The sequence below is a fragment of the Phascolarctos cinereus genome, unplaced genomic scaffold (assembly GCF_003287225.1).
Source record: "Phascolarctos cinereus isolate Bilbo 61053 unplaced genomic scaffold, phaCin_HiC Scaffold_7;HRSCAF=346, whole genome shotgun sequence".
In the NCBI taxonomy this organism is placed as follows: domain Eukaryota; kingdom Metazoa; phylum Chordata; class Mammalia; order Diprotodontia; family Phascolarctidae; genus Phascolarctos; species Phascolarctos cinereus.
Window position 1 is genome coordinate 12,501,308 of NW_027556180.1, and position 14,858 is coordinate 12,516,165.

At 45.8% G+C, this 14,858-nt stretch overlaps 1 protein-coding gene across 3 annotated transcripts; it reads left to right on the forward strand.

Annotated features, from left to right (window-relative positions):
* The first annotated feature begins 442 nt into the window (after positions 1-442).
* FETUB (fetuin B) lies at positions 443-10,288 on the forward strand. Of its 3 annotated transcripts, XM_078147296.1 has the most exons (8): positions 443-633; positions 734-969; positions 4,550-4,660; positions 5,188-5,275; positions 7,254-7,426; positions 8,039-8,146; positions 8,807-8,890; positions 9,776-10,288. In XM_078147296.1, exons 2-8 carry the CDS (start codon positions 757-759, stop codon positions 10,121-10,123), a joined length of 1,125 nt encoding a protein of 374 aa, XP_078003422.1. In that variant the 5' UTR covers positions 443-633; positions 734-756; the 3' UTR covers positions 10,124-10,288. The 3 variants fall into 3 exon arrangements, with proteins under 3 accessions (XP_078003422.1, XP_020844617.1, XP_078003423.1); XM_020988958.2 differs by lacking the exon at positions 443-633 and having other exon boundaries at positions 640-969; XM_078147297.1 differs by lacking the exons at positions 443-633; positions 734-969 and adding an exon at positions 992-1,551.
* The last annotated feature ends 4,570 nt before the right edge of the window (positions 10,289-14,858 follow it).

Below are 14,858 nucleotides of genomic sequence, written 5' to 3' on the forward strand. Positions count from 1 at the left end.
CAGTAGACTGGGAGAATGGGGGGGGATACTTTGATTGTGGCAAGAATTTCTGCTTTACAGAATGAATTTTCCTGTGACCTTTGAACCTGGGTTTCAGTCAGGGCAGTGGGGGACACAGAACAGGGTACGACCCCTTGAATTCAGGGACAAAGTTAGAACATGTCATTCTTTGATAATAATAGACACTAATAAAAATAGCAGAATACTAGTCAGTCAATCAATTAACATTCATTAAGCACCTACTATGTGCCAAGCATTGTACTAATAAACATAATCACATCACTCTCTAGTAGAAAGAAGATGCTAATAATTATCATCACAAGAGCATTGCCCTCTGGTAATAATAGGACTCTTAACAGGACACTTAAAAACATGTGAAGGGACAGTGTGTGTGGTACATAGAAAGGACAAGGGGAAAGCACCAGACCCCAATGGATGCATTGCCAGAAACTTGCATCAGATGGCTCGCTCTTGGGTAATCACTTTGGAAGTGGTTGGGAAAACAAAACTGTTTCATCAGTGATCTGGAGGGGAGATCGGCCAGAAATGGGAGATGGAAACAAACCCTGCCCTGCCCCCAACTCGGGAAGGCTGCGTCAATCATTGATTCAGCTCTAGCCCTCGGATTTCGAGGTAACATGATCATAGCTTCAGAGTCAGTTCAGCCTGGATTCAGGGGAATAAAAGGGCCTAGAGGGGAAATCACATCTGCCTTTGCCTTCCTTTGTTGCAGCCCAAGGAAGCTGGTCAGGCAGAATGAGCTTCTCTCTCTTCCTGGGCCTCTTGGTCCTGGCTCTCACCTGCTGGAGTAGATCCATCCCTGCTTCTCCGCTCCTCTTTCCCCCCAGCTGTAATGACTCTCGAGTGCTGTCCGTGGCAGGCTTGGCTTTGCAAGGCATCAATAATGACCGGAAGGAGGGTTATGAGTTCAGCCTCAATAGAGTGGCCAATGTCCGAGAGCACCGTCAGGTAAATGAGGCTGTCCTCTGGTGGTGGTGGTGGTGGTGGTAGTGGGGACAGCAGGGACAGTATTTATCCTCTATGCTCTAGCTTACAGCCACACTGACTTGCTTTCTTCCCTGGATTGGCCATGCATCTCCCACCTCCATGACTTTGCACAGGCTGCCTCCCGTGCCTGCCATGCTCTCCTTCCTCAGCTCTGCCTCTTGCCGTCCTTGGCTTCCTTCAAAGCTCAGTTCAGCCACTGCCTTTGGGAGATAGTAAGCATTTGAAGAGCCTTGCACTGATCAGTCCTTCCTCCTTTTGATGGTGGTGGTCCAGACTTGTGATTTCATGGATGTGAGGCATTGCCTGGGTAGGAACCTCCCTTTATCCATATGGATCAGCATATCCTGGTCTTAGGAAGTGTCATGGAGGCACTGAGATTTCAGGTGACTTGCCCAGGACCACACAGCCAAGATTCAAGGAGATAAGATCCAACCTGGGTCATGCTGGCCATTCGGGTCCTTAGTAATCTCTCCAGTGCCAACACCATCTCCTTCTGGAGCTGATATTCATTTCTCTGCTTCCATGGTGCATCCCAAGCAGAAGGTAAGTTTCTTAAGGACAGAGTTTGTTACTCCCGCAATGATGATCTACAGAACCTAGCTAGATATCATGAATGTAATAGGTTTTTAAAATTTTAATTGGTCTGTCAGTAACTCACTGCTCCCAGAGGGGGAAACAAGGAGCAGTGAGTGGAAATCTTCAAGACAGATTTCAGCTGCATGTGAAGAGTGATCCAGAAGTGGAAGGAGATGCTGAGGGAGCAGTGAGTCTCTTTTGCTGGAAGGGCTCCAGAAAACACTGGAAGAGCCATCACTGGAATGTCCCAGAGGGCATCCTTGTTCAAATACATACTGGAGTCAGCGGCCCTTGAAGTCCCCGGAGCTCTGAAGTGTCAGATTCCTTTGGGGCATGTTTGGGCCCCAGCTGGGGTGTTTCACCATTGCAACAGACACTCTGTGAAGTGGATTCGAGTTTTGGAACCTTCCTGAAGAGAGATGGGAGAAGGCTTTGCTCATCTCCATGGACAACTGGAGCTCACTTAGCTACGCAATGACCAGCATCAAATTAGCTGTGAAATTAATGCAGCCCAGCATAAAGGGGGGCAAGCTTTCTTTTGCCCAGTCGATTCATCTACAAGCATTTATTAATCACCTCCAATGGGCCACACACTGGAAATACAAAGATAAAATTGAAACAGTACCTGCCCTCAAGGAACTTACATTCTAACAGAAGGAAACAACACATACATGTAAAAATAAATAAAAAACAGTGACAGAATGACTATAAGGTAGTGGGGTGGGGGAGAGACTGGTGGGAAGAGACTGCAGAAGTGGAGGGAAAACCTTCATATAGAAGATGGTGTTTGAGCTGAGTTTTGAAGGAAACCAGTTGACCTAAGAGATGAATAGAATCACCAATCATTTGATAACATACTTCCAAGACAATATAGGTGTTTTGAAGGTCAAGGGTTGACTCCCTTCCTGCCCCATTTGCCTCCTTTCTTTCTCTCCCCCATCATACCCAGCCAAGCTAGAAAAGTTTCAGAGACAGGACTTTATTTATTTATTAGGTGTCTATTATGTGCCAGGCCCAGTGGGAGCCTCTGGGGACACACAAGCAAAAATAAAACAGTCCCTGACTTCAAGGAGCTTATATTCTGTGAATTCACTGGGTGATGCTCATTCCCAGCTGGGCCCCAGGGTGATGGATATTTTGGTCAGGTGACTACAACTCTCAAAGATCATCTACTGAGTTGTAGAGTGGTTGTAAACTGTGTCAGTGGAGGGGGGATGCCCAAAGATAAAATCAGGAATGCTTGAGGGAGATGGAGAATTATCATGGGACTGATCTCAGTGTCCATCTGCTCCAACCCAGACCTGGCAGGGATCCCTTCTGCAATGTCCCCCACAAGTGATTCTCTTCCTGAAGAGTACAAAGCAGGGAGAATGGTGGCAAAGAACAGAGCTGGAGTGAGCAAGAAACCAGCATGTACCAAGAAAACCCAGTATGCTCCTGGGGGGCTCTAATTAGTAAGAAGTTTTTCCTGACACCAAGTCCAAATGGGACTCCCCTCAACTTGGACACATGGCTCTCAGCTCCACCTTCTAAGGCCAAGCAGAATAAGCTGAATGCCCTTTCCATGGGACAGACCCTCCCGATACTTGAAGATCCTTATCATCCCCATTCTGACTCTTCTCTTCTCTAGCATAAATATCCCCAGTTCCATTATTGGAGGACATTGACTTCTGGCCTGCGCAGGTTCTGATGAAAAATTGAACCTGATCTGACACGCCAGGGAGTGCATGCCCCCCAAATCCAGCATAAAGGAAAGAGAGGTCTGCACTTTGGTTATGAGGTGAAAATAAATCCCCAATTTGGTGGCATTCCTTTGTAATTCTGATGCTGGAGGCTAAGCCCAACCACCCGTCAGAGGGGTCTGGTACAGGCAGAGAGTATCTTTGGTGGCCTCTCCTCTTTCCATGATTTGTGAAAGCTCAAAGCTACAGATGTTAGGATGCTCTGATTTTTGTAAATTACTTATTTAATTCCTTTGTTCATTCAACAAACATTTATTAAGCACCAAATGTGTGCAAAGAACCATGGTGGACAGAGTGAAAAAAAAAGGGCACAGTACTGTCCTCTTGAGGTTTCCAATCTAAAGTAGTGGGAGGAGGAAAACAATATGTACTCAGAGAAACAGAATACAAAGCAAGGAATAATGGGGGCAAAGAAAGATCCAGAGGGTCCTAATGGTACCTATGCAGAGAGAGCTGTTAGGAACAGGAATCAGTGCAAGTTTCCCAGAGAATGTGGTCCTTAAGACAGAATGCAAGCTGTTTGAGTGCAGAAACTGCTTCATCTTTGTTGTTGTGTCTGGTCCATAGTGAGTGCTTGCTAATTGGCTGATTGACGAAGCCGAGTCTAGAAGAAGAGAAGGATTAGGAAAGGTAGGAGTGCGGGGGGAGTGCCAGGGAAGGGCCTGTGTGAAGGCAGGAGGTGTCACATCCGATTTGGAAACAGCTGGGAGTCACTTTTGAAAGGAGCATCACCAGCATCGCCGTTGCCAGCGTTTAGATTTCACTATAAGGTTTGCAAACCTTATGTAAATTTTCTCTTTTACATATCAAATGCTAATGATGGCGATGATGATATAGCATTTTAAGGTTTGCAAAATGCTTTATATATGTTAATCTCATTTGATAACCATAGAGCATATGAGAAAAAAAACTAGTGTAAGATGAAGACTGGAAAGGTAGGTTAAGTCTCTAACACTTTCCTTGGCTTAATCCTGGAGAGGGTCACTTGGGTGGGAAACCTTTATTCTTGGGAAATGGTGGTCAATGCCTGTGCTATCTCCTTGCTGAATGTGGCTGGAGGTAGTCTTTCAAACGTATCCCATTTCTGAGTCGCTCCATTGAAGGAAACTTTTAGAGCCTCCCTCTTCATTCCCAGCCGCCTCTCTTCACATCCTGGCACAGCATCACCCACCTGGGGCAGGCCAGGCGTGAAGCAACTCTTTTTCTCCATCTCCTCTGCGCAGACAGGTTCAAGCTCCGTGTACTATTTCACCCTCGATGTATTAGAGACAGACTGCCACGTGCTCAGCAAGAAAAGATGGAAGGATTGTACTGCTAGGCATCTGCATGAAGCCGTAAGTGTTTATTCTCCATGTATTCTGAGAGAGGAAGGTGGGGTCCAAAGGGAAACGATTCTCTGAGTTCTGTTTTTTAAAAAGCCGTGGGCTCTAGCAGAAAGAACACTGACTTGGGGGAGCTCTGCTACTCACTTGCTGTGTGGCCTTGGACAAGTCAGTTTCTTGCTCTGGCTTTCAGTATTCCCATCTGTAGACTAGGTGGGTAGGAGGGTGAATTGGATGGGCTCTAAGATTTCTTCCAGCTCCGTAAATATAGGAACACTTCAATCAGTATTTCCCTTTTCACTTAGATGCATGCTGATGGATATCCCACTGTTCCACAGTATATTCAATCCTCATTCCATGTTACAGAGAAATACTCCATACTGATTTCTTTTGGTGTGGAGAAAATCTCCTTACAGAACTTGCCTTCTCATTATATCCCCCATTGTCATGTGCAAAGCCTCTTGGGATAAAACTGTGGAATGAGGTATGGCTCCATCTTGTTTTCTCTGCAGTGACAACAAGACTGTGCTTGACCCTAGGTATATGGCCGGTGCAAAGCCATATTTTACATTAACTTGCCAAAAAGGATTCTATACCTGCCTGCCTACAATTGCACTGTTCGTCCAGGTAGGGCGCTTTTTCTTGGATTGGTCTGTTGCATTTGTTTTCAAGCTTTATTGCTGTTTTTTACACTATAAATCATTTCCTGAAAAAAAAAATCCTTCTTCCCAATGCACACTATTCTCCGTCTTCCATTCAGCTGCCTAACTGATCTTCCTAAAGCGTAGATCTGACCGTGGTACTCCTCTGTTCAACAGACTCCAGTGATTTCCTTTTACCTGCTGGATCAAACCTAAAATCCTCTGTTTGACTTTGAAAGACCTTCATAACCTTTCCTCTTCTCCCACCTCCCTGTGACCCTGGCCTCCCTGGTACAGGATACTCTGAACTGCATGCCTGACTCCCTCTCCCTCCTCATCTCTGGCTCCCAGTTTCCCCAGTTTCCCCAGTTTCCTTCTCATCTCAGCTAAAGTCTCCCCTTCTGCAAGAGGCCTTTTCCAGAGTCCTCCTTGATCTTAGCGCCTTCTCCCTGAGATTATCTTCAATCCACTCTGTATGTGTTTTGTTTATGTATGGCTGTCTGCACATTGCCTCCCTTATGAGACGGTGAGAGCCTGGAGTTGAAGGACAGTGTTCTTCCTTCGTATCCCCAAGGCTTATCACAGTGCCTGGCACATAGGAGGCACTTAATAAATGCTTGTCGGCTTGATTTGAACCAGAGCACTTGTCTAACTTAAAGGGAGGTGCTCCAGTCCAGCCGATCAAAGGTCCATGATCGCCTCCTGCTACACTTTAGGAAAGAAAACCTTTCAACCTATTGTGACTGACAAACCTCGAACATTCTCATTATTTGCAAGAGTCCTCTCCCATAGTTCCTCACCTGTGCCCACAGAGGAAAGAATGTTTTGTCATCCGTTCCCTGGGACCCAGAGTTGTTGTGCTTATCTATCGAATCGTTTTATCTTTGGTTGTTGGTTGCTTTTCATCCTCTGTTCTCAAAGAGAGCCAAAACGGTGCCATCCAGGCTCAGTGAAGGAAGGGGTGATGATGGGGGCCACAATCCCAATAGTGTGCAAAGGTGCACTGCTGTGCCTGCAGAGCTGTCCTGGCTAAGGCGAATTCACTTTGTTCTGGGGGGCCCCAGAAAGTAGAATTAGGAGCAAAGGGTGCAGAGAGATTGTGGTCTTCTCTTTCCCAAGAACATTCCCAGTTCCTTCAACCAGTCATGTCATGACAAACGACAGACTCCATGTCCTTTACTATGGTAGCTGTCCTCTTCTGGGTGCTCTCCCACTAACTGACCTCCTTCCCAAAACGTAGTGCCCAGAAATGCCCACAGTACTCCAGCTGAGGGGTGAAGAAGGCAGAGTACAGATGGACTATGGCTTCTCCCCTCCTGGAATCAAAGCCCCCATCATGTGGCCACAGAGGGCATTCTCCTTTTTTGTCTTGCTATTTCACGCTTCTGACTATACTGGGCTCCCAGGCCGTGAAATTCCTTAGATTTTTTTTTCCAGAACTGCTGATTAACCGTGCCTTCCCACCCTGCTTGTAAAGTTGATTTTTTAAACCCAAATGTTAAACTTTTTATTAATCTCCACTGAATTTCATCTTACCTATTTCAGCCGAAATGCTCTAAGTTTCAAGTTGCTCTGGGATCTTGACTGTCGTCCAGTGAATTGGCCAAGCCTCTGGGCTTTGAGTCATCTGAAAAATTGGATGAGCACTCCTTCTTTGTCTTTACCTACATCTCTGACAAAAAACTTATCTGCCTTTTAATTGAATCCCTCAGTAGACTATAAGCTCCCTGAGGGCAAGTGTTGCCTTTGCATCCACAGTATCTCCAGACTTCAACTGCAACCTTTAGTTCTGCAGATTGTGGTTTTCCATATAGTAAGAACATAACATGTTTCTTGAATTGGAAAAAAAGACATTAGGGTTGAAAATTCCATGGCTACGTGATATAGTACAACGTCATGTGTGATTCCATGATTTTGAAGTCACAAAGAAATTTATCTTTTCCCTATTTGTTAAAAAAAATCAGTTTCTAGAAAGAAGATAGTTAGAATGTGCCCTGATTGTCCCACACCCATCCGCATCAACAGCTTAGATCCTGGGGTTTCTCAAGCTGTTAGTCAATCTCTAGAAAAAGTCAACAAAGAGATTGCAGTGGGGAAGAAATTTTATCTCTTCCAAGTCACCCAAGCTTTTTCCCAGGTAAGTGCCCTGTTTATCTACTACTCTGAGGTTAGAAGGAAGAGAGAGGTCTCTGTTTCTGGGCTCTTGGGTTATTATCTCTGCAGTTTGCATGTGCCATCTTGCTTTATGGATTAGCTTGTGGGGGTCTACTTGATTCAAAGACCCTTTATTTGCTAGCTTTTCTCTAACAGGACAGCAAAAGAGTTACACAACCACCCAGTGATGAAGGCACCCCAAGGGACCTGAGGGGCTCATATAGGCTTCACCTCCAGGAGGAGGAAGTGCAGCTAGATGGTCCCTAAGGGGTCCTGTAGTTCTCCAATTCCATGAGGACTCCAGTCATGAGTCAGAGCCCCTTAGGAGGTGCTCCATTGTGAGGGAGCAGCAGCCTTACTCATAGGGGGATCTTTTGAAGGGTTAACAGAGCTCAAAACCATGGAGTACCTAGGAGGGCAGTGAGCTCTATCTCAGAGGACCATGTGTAGGTCAGTGACTGAGTAGATGGCAAAGCCGGGATCTGAATCCAGGTCTTCTGATGCCTCTGGTTCCACTGACATTCTATCTCCTCCCCATCTTATTTCCTCTGTATATCTTCCCTCTCCCTTTCTCTCTTCCTCTTCCTCCCTGCAGTGGGTATTTGGCCCTGCCTATTTTGTGGAATACTTAGTCACTGAGGCCCCTTGCTCCAAATCCCTGCCTGGCTCTGAAACATGTTTGCAGCCACCTGCTGACTCCAAGGTAAATTCCTTTCCAAGGACTCTGGATCTTCTCCTCTGTGGAGTTTAATGCACAATTATCTCAGTAAGTCAAGGAAAAAAATCATCTTGTGTAATGACTTGGGGCCCTCCAAGCAATTGTGTTGGCTGCTGCGATGACCTAGATGATTAAACTGGTAATCGAGTCTAGGCAACACACTTTTATGAAGCATTTACTATGTGCCAGGCTCTGTGCTCAGTGCTAGAAAGACAAATATAAGCAGAATGAAAGACAGTCCCTGACCTCAAGGAGCTTCCACTTGGATTGGGGAAAACAACACATAAAAGGGTCAGGGTGGGAGAGAAGGAAGGTGCCAGGATCAGGGCATGGTAGAGTAGCCTGCAGTCGTGCTGGCATGGGTGCCCTCCTTGGGGAGAACCAGCCACTCAAAGGCAGAGGCCCAAGGAGGGTACTTCCAGTGTGGAAGCTTCAAGGATGATGTGAGCTTCCAGTGTGGAGAGGTTCCTGAGACATCGCAGAGAAAGGCTAGAAGGAGATTCAGGAGGGTAGCTTGGAGAAAAATGAAGACCATCAATCCATCCCAGGGTAGTTGTGAAGCCCTGGGGCTGTGCTGGCAAGCCCAGACAAGAGCCGTTGCCACCCTCCCTCACTATGGCACATGCTCTTTTTTCCCTTTTCCAGCCTGTAGGGCTTTGCAGGGGTTCTCTGAGTAAAATGAACCAGGATAAGCACGTCTCTGGGACCTGCAAATTCTTCCAGACCCAGGTACTTTGCAGTCCGGTTGTTTGTCTTCCCCAAACAGTGGGGAGGTGGCCATCTACCCTCCCATGTACCCCTGCTCCTCGTGCCCATCCCCTCCCCCTTCCCTTCTCTGCTTAAGCTCTCACTGAGCTGAAGGGGAGACAGTTCTGGCTGGGGGCCCCCAGATAGAACCCCTGCCTCCACCCAGGTGGACAGTGGACACCCTGCCCCCACCCAGGGGGGACACACCCAGGGACATGGAGCCAGTATGTGTCAGACTCAGATTATTCTAATGATGCGGTTGGCTCTCTATCCATGACACCATGAATACCTTTAGGATGTTGTTGCCCCCATTTTACAGACGAGGAAACTGAGAGATTAAGTGAGTGACTTGACCACGTTCACATAGCTAGTAAGTGTCATTGGCAGAATTGGAACCCAGGGCTCTCTTGGAATCTCCATTCAGCCCATTAGGTACTGACTACCCCACTCAGTACCCTGACAGCTCACGCATTTTTATAGTGAGCTAAGGTCTGCTAGATTCTTTACACGGACTATCTATTTTGCTTCTCTCAGCTACTTTGGGAGAGAGGTTGATGCTTTGAAAGCCGTCTCTATTATTTTGTTTCCCATGTGGGAGAAATGTTTCTCAGGAAGGGATGTGCAGAGTTGACCTGTTGGGTACCCATCAGCTTAGAGACAAAGTCACCCTTCGTCTCCCCATACATTTGGGATATGAAGAAACTCTTTTTATCTTTCAGTTTTCAAAGCCTTTTTCATCTGGAAGGCCTGAGAGCCATCCTCTTGAAATCTTCCTTGAAAAGAGAGTTAAGTAGCTTAGTGGAGGGCAGTGAGCCCAGGGGTGCTCAGGAGCGCCTCCTGGTGAGTTGTGTGTGTTACTCTTTTCAGCCACCATCGGCCACTGGAAGCCATCCCCCAGAACACCAAGACCCCCCGCAGCTGGCCCTCCCCACCCCTGCTGCGCCCCTGCAAGAAGGGCCTAGAGGGTCAGTCCAGTTGTTGCCTGAACTGGTCGATGAGAACAATGAAGGTGGCCAGGAAAATAAATCCTTCATGGCCTTCCCTGGGCGTATTGACTTGACAGTGGAGCCCCTGGGAGAAGTCCTGCACCTTCCATCCCGCTTCATGTTGGAAAAAGAAGAGATGCCAACTGTGCTTCCTTTCCCAGAAGGGCTAGGATCAGATGGGTGTCCAGGACCTGCTGAGAATTCAAATCCTCTGATCCTCCCACCTTGAAAGTCTCTCTCTCTCTCTCTCTCTCACACACACACACACACACCCCCCACTTGGTGGATATCTGGTGCCGTGGATTGGAGTAGAGAGATGGAGGAGAAAGACAGAGGGTATCTAGCATTCCACAATTCCATCCTGGCTCTAATAAAGTTTGTCTTTTTTTTTTTTGCCTCTTCTTAATCTGAATTATTTTGGTAAACTTCCTGGTCATGATGAATTAACATTAAAAATACTTAGTGAGTGTGTCCACTAAGTTCAGAGCACTATATTGGAGAGTGGGGTATGGGATACAAAGAAATATAACACATGGTCCCTGACCTCAGTGAACTTATGGTCTAGTAGGGGGTCACCCAAATGCTGCTTCTACGAACCAGTGATATTTTCAATGGGGATATTCCCTGCAGTGGTTCTTTTCACAACCCACTCGCATCTTCTCATCTTGTATTATTTCAGTCAATGCCCTCCTATCAATATTCAATAGAGGGCCTCCATGCTTGGAAGCCTTCTTCCAAGGATCTTAACATCACCCGGGCACCATGTTGTGCCTCTTGGTTAACGTTCTTCCTTACTTCACTGAATCTTTTCTCCTAGCACCTTGCTGGTAACACACTTCAGTTCATTTACACCTACCATAGACTTCCTCATTGCCCTTTGATTGAGTGACAATTATAATTTTTTTGGAGCAGAAAGTACAACCATACAGCATGATTGGAAGATTATTAGTGTCCAAAGGAAAGGGCTTTGTTTCAGGGAGAAGCAACAGGGGTCATTAAAAGAGTTGAGAAATTCCCAAATTCCTATTTGGGAAAGGGAGGTACAGGTAACAGCCAGTCAGTCAATGAGCATTTATTAAGTCCTTACTATGCACCCAGGCTCTGTGCTAAAGGCTTGGGATACAAAGAGAGGCGAAAACATGGTCCCCGCACTCAAGGAGGGGACAGTCCAATGTTGGAGGTGACATGCTAACACCTATGAACAAATAAGCTACAGATAGGAGAAAAAGGAGCTAATCAGTAGAGGAAAGGCTCTAGAACTAGTCAGGATTGGGAAAGGTTCCTGTAGAAGATGAGATTTTAGGGAAGGGAGAGAGCAAAAATAAATGCTTAAATGAAAAGAAAAGGAAGAAATATAGGAAGTCAAGAGTTGGAGTATTATGTGAGAAGAATGAGCAGTTCAGCATAGCTGGATTGTAGAGTGGGGGGAAGTCAAAGATGAGAAGATGGGAAAGTTAGGAAGGGGCCACGTTGGGAAGAGCTTTCAAAGACAAACAGGGCATCTTGCATTGGGTCCTGGAAGTAAGAGTTGACTGAGATGACGAGACATATGAATGTGAAAAGTTAACTACCCATAAAAGAAATGAAGAGCTCTGAGGAAAGGATTCAGGAGGTGCCTTAAAGTGGTAGCCAACTCCTCAAACGGGCCAACAGAATGGTCAGTGACAGGGCCTGAAGAGGAAGTGGAGGCGAGCCTTGGGTCAGCGGCCAAAGACTTGAGGGCAGAGGAGGGATCTGAGCCGGAGCTCAGGGGAGACCCTGTGTGGTAAATGAGCTCGCACAGTCAGCGAGCGCGAAGGCATGAACTCAAATCCTAATCAAACCCCATCTGAACCCTGTAAGCAGTGGAAGAGGCCAGGAGTCTAGCAGCCATTGACCTCCCTGTTCATAACATAGGCACAACACATAAAACACTGTCCGAGCCAAGACAGTTTTGACAATAGTTTGGTTGATATTGTCAGAGGCACACTCCTTGACACTCCAGGTATGATGCAGTTTTATTTTTTTCTGTGAGATTTAGTTTCCTGTCACCAAATTGCCTGCTAGATGTTCAAACCAGACATCCCAGGGACATCTAAATTAGGCACATCTAAAACGGAACTCATGATCTCCCCCAATCCCTCCTCTCTCAAATTTTCCTGTTTCTGTCAAAAGCATCATCCTCATTCCTGTCTCCCAGCTCTGTGACCTCAGCATTACCCTGGACTCTTCCTTCTTTTTTTTTTTGGCTAGGCAATGTGGTTAAGTGACTTGCCCAGGGTCACACAGCTAGTAAGTGTCTGAGGCTGGATTTGAACTCAGGAAGAAAAGTCTTCCTGACTCCAGGCCTGGAGCTCTATCGACTATGCCACCTGTCTGCCCTATCTATTTTTCAACCAGTACCAAATTGTTTTGTGAATTGGTGCTCTGTAGTATAATTTGAGATCCAGCCCTGGTAGGCACCTTTGTTTCCTTTTTTCATTTTTTCCCTTGAGATTCTTGGCCATTTTGGCTTCCCTATGAATTTTGTGATTTTTTCTAGTTCTATAAAGTAATTTGTTGGTAGTTTGATTAGTATGGTATTGAAGTAATACTGACATTTTTATTAAACTGACTCATTCCACTCATGAGCAGTTAATATTTTCCCCATTACTTAGGCCTGTATTTCTCTAAGCAGTGGTTTGTAGTTATATTTATATAGTTCTTGTGGGGATCTGGGCAGGTAGACTTCCAAGTGTTTTATACCTTCAGTAGTGATTTTAAATGGCACATTTCTTTTCTGGCTGGGTTTGTTGGCATTATGTAGAAATGCTGATGATTGGTGTGGGTTTATTTGATATCTTTCAAGTCTACAGAAGCTTTAAATTATTTGAATTAATTTTAATTATCTCTTTAGGGTTCTGGTGCTTCAGCAGCACAGCAAACACTGAGCTCAGCACCTGAGAAACAGGTACTTCCCCCAGCCCAAGGGCAGCCCCTCCATCAGCGTCTGAAGGCACCTTTCTTCTTCTTGCCTCAGAAACAACAGTGGCTATTTTTGAGTCTCCTGTAAAATATAAGAAAAAAGCATTAAGCAGCACATCAGGGATGGCTGGCCTTTGTGTCTTACTGCCAGGAGGAGGAGGAGAAGAAGGAGGAGGAAGAAGAGGAGGAGAAGGAGGAGGCTGTGTTTGCATTCTCATCTTAAGCCTGCTCAAATAACTTTTCTTAGAACAACAAGAATTGTCCTTGGGTGGGAAGCCTAGTTCTATACCGTAAGACAGCTCATTGAATGTGCCTACAACAAGTGCCAACTGTTTAGCTTGGCATCTAAAGCCCTTCACCATCTGACTCCAGTAACTTTCCAGTTTCAAGTGACATTCTAGCCAAACTGCCCTCTTTGCTGTTGCCCATCTGCTCTCTCTGGATCTTTTCAGAGGCTGTGCCTCATGCCTGCAATGCCCTCTCCTTCACCTCTATCACTTAGAATCCTTAGCTTCCTTCAACATTTAGCTCACGGGCCAACCCCAGTAGTGGGGGAGGGAATGGAGAAAGACAATAAGCATTTCTGTAGCACCTACAGACACTGTGTTAAGCCCTTTACAGATATCTCATTTGACCACCACAAGGCTAGGTAGGTGGTGTTATTATCCCCATTTTATAGTTGAGGAAATTTAGGCAACAGAGCTTAAGTGTCTTGCCCAGGATCACACAGCTAGTGAGTGTCTCAGGCTGGATTTGAACTGAGGTCTCCCTGACTCCAGGCCCACCTCTCTGTGGTACGCGTTACCCTTTGAATTTTCCTTAGCTGTTATTATATTGCTCAAATAATGCTGTATTTATTTCAGTGTGGGTGTGGCAATGCCAACCAAATTTAAGCCCTCTGAAGGTAAAGACTGCTCTTCATCTTGTCTTCGCCCCTTATTCCCAGCACATGGTGAGACCTCTGTGATTGGGGGCTGAAATGAACGGGATCAGACTCCTCTGTGAGCTCTTACCTCCTTCTCCCTCCTAATTCAGGACCGTCTCCTCAAGCTCTTACACTTTTCCCTATCACAGGCACAGGAAAGGGCATGACTGTCCCAGGTTTGAGATAAAGCAGGTTCTAAGTGCCTCCTGACTCTTGGATCTGTCCAAATCTCATACCTTTGTACATTCATCAGATCGATCAGACCCTCTGCTCAACCCTCTATGCCAGTGACTCTCAAAGTCTGGCCCCAGGTCTCCAGTGCGCCATGAAATTTGGGATGTTATTTTATTTCAGATTAAAAAAATCTAAACAATTTCACTTAATATTTTACTACCTCACCATGTGCAGTAAGTACAATATTCATAAATAAAACTTAGCCATTGCACACGCGCACAAACATAAATGTACATTAGACCAAGTAGTCACAAGAGGCTCAATAAAAACAACAAACTGTTCATGTGAAAGGGTAGTGGTGCACGCGTGAGCCCCCCGACTCTGTACAGCAATGCCAATTTCAATGATCATGCCGTGAGCAGATACAATCTGAGAAGCGCTGCTGTGCCTATACTCTTGTGCTTATCCTACAGGAGACCCCATCAGCGAACAGATCCACTTTGTGGTTAATGTTTTTTGTTTTGCTTTTTTAAGACTCCATCTCTAATGCTGTCTGCTAGGAGTGTCTAAATTGAAGCCGAGGCATAATTTCACCCCGATGCTGACAATGACTCTCCACTTTTGCCTCCAATATTAACTAATCATTTACTGGCTCTCCCCAGTCTTAACCAGGGGTCAAGGTGATAGCCAAGATTACATAACTGAAATGTACTAAAAGTTCCCCTTCTGTAGGGATCCACTGGATTTGTTTTTTAATTCAAAGAGATTGTCCCCTAAATTCCGCCAGACACCCCCGCACTGATGAGTCTCCACTTTTGTTTCCAATATTAACTAATCATTTACTGGATCTCCCCTATCTTAACCAGGGGTCAAGGTGACATTCCAGATTACACAACTGAACTGTACATAAGTGCCCCTTTCA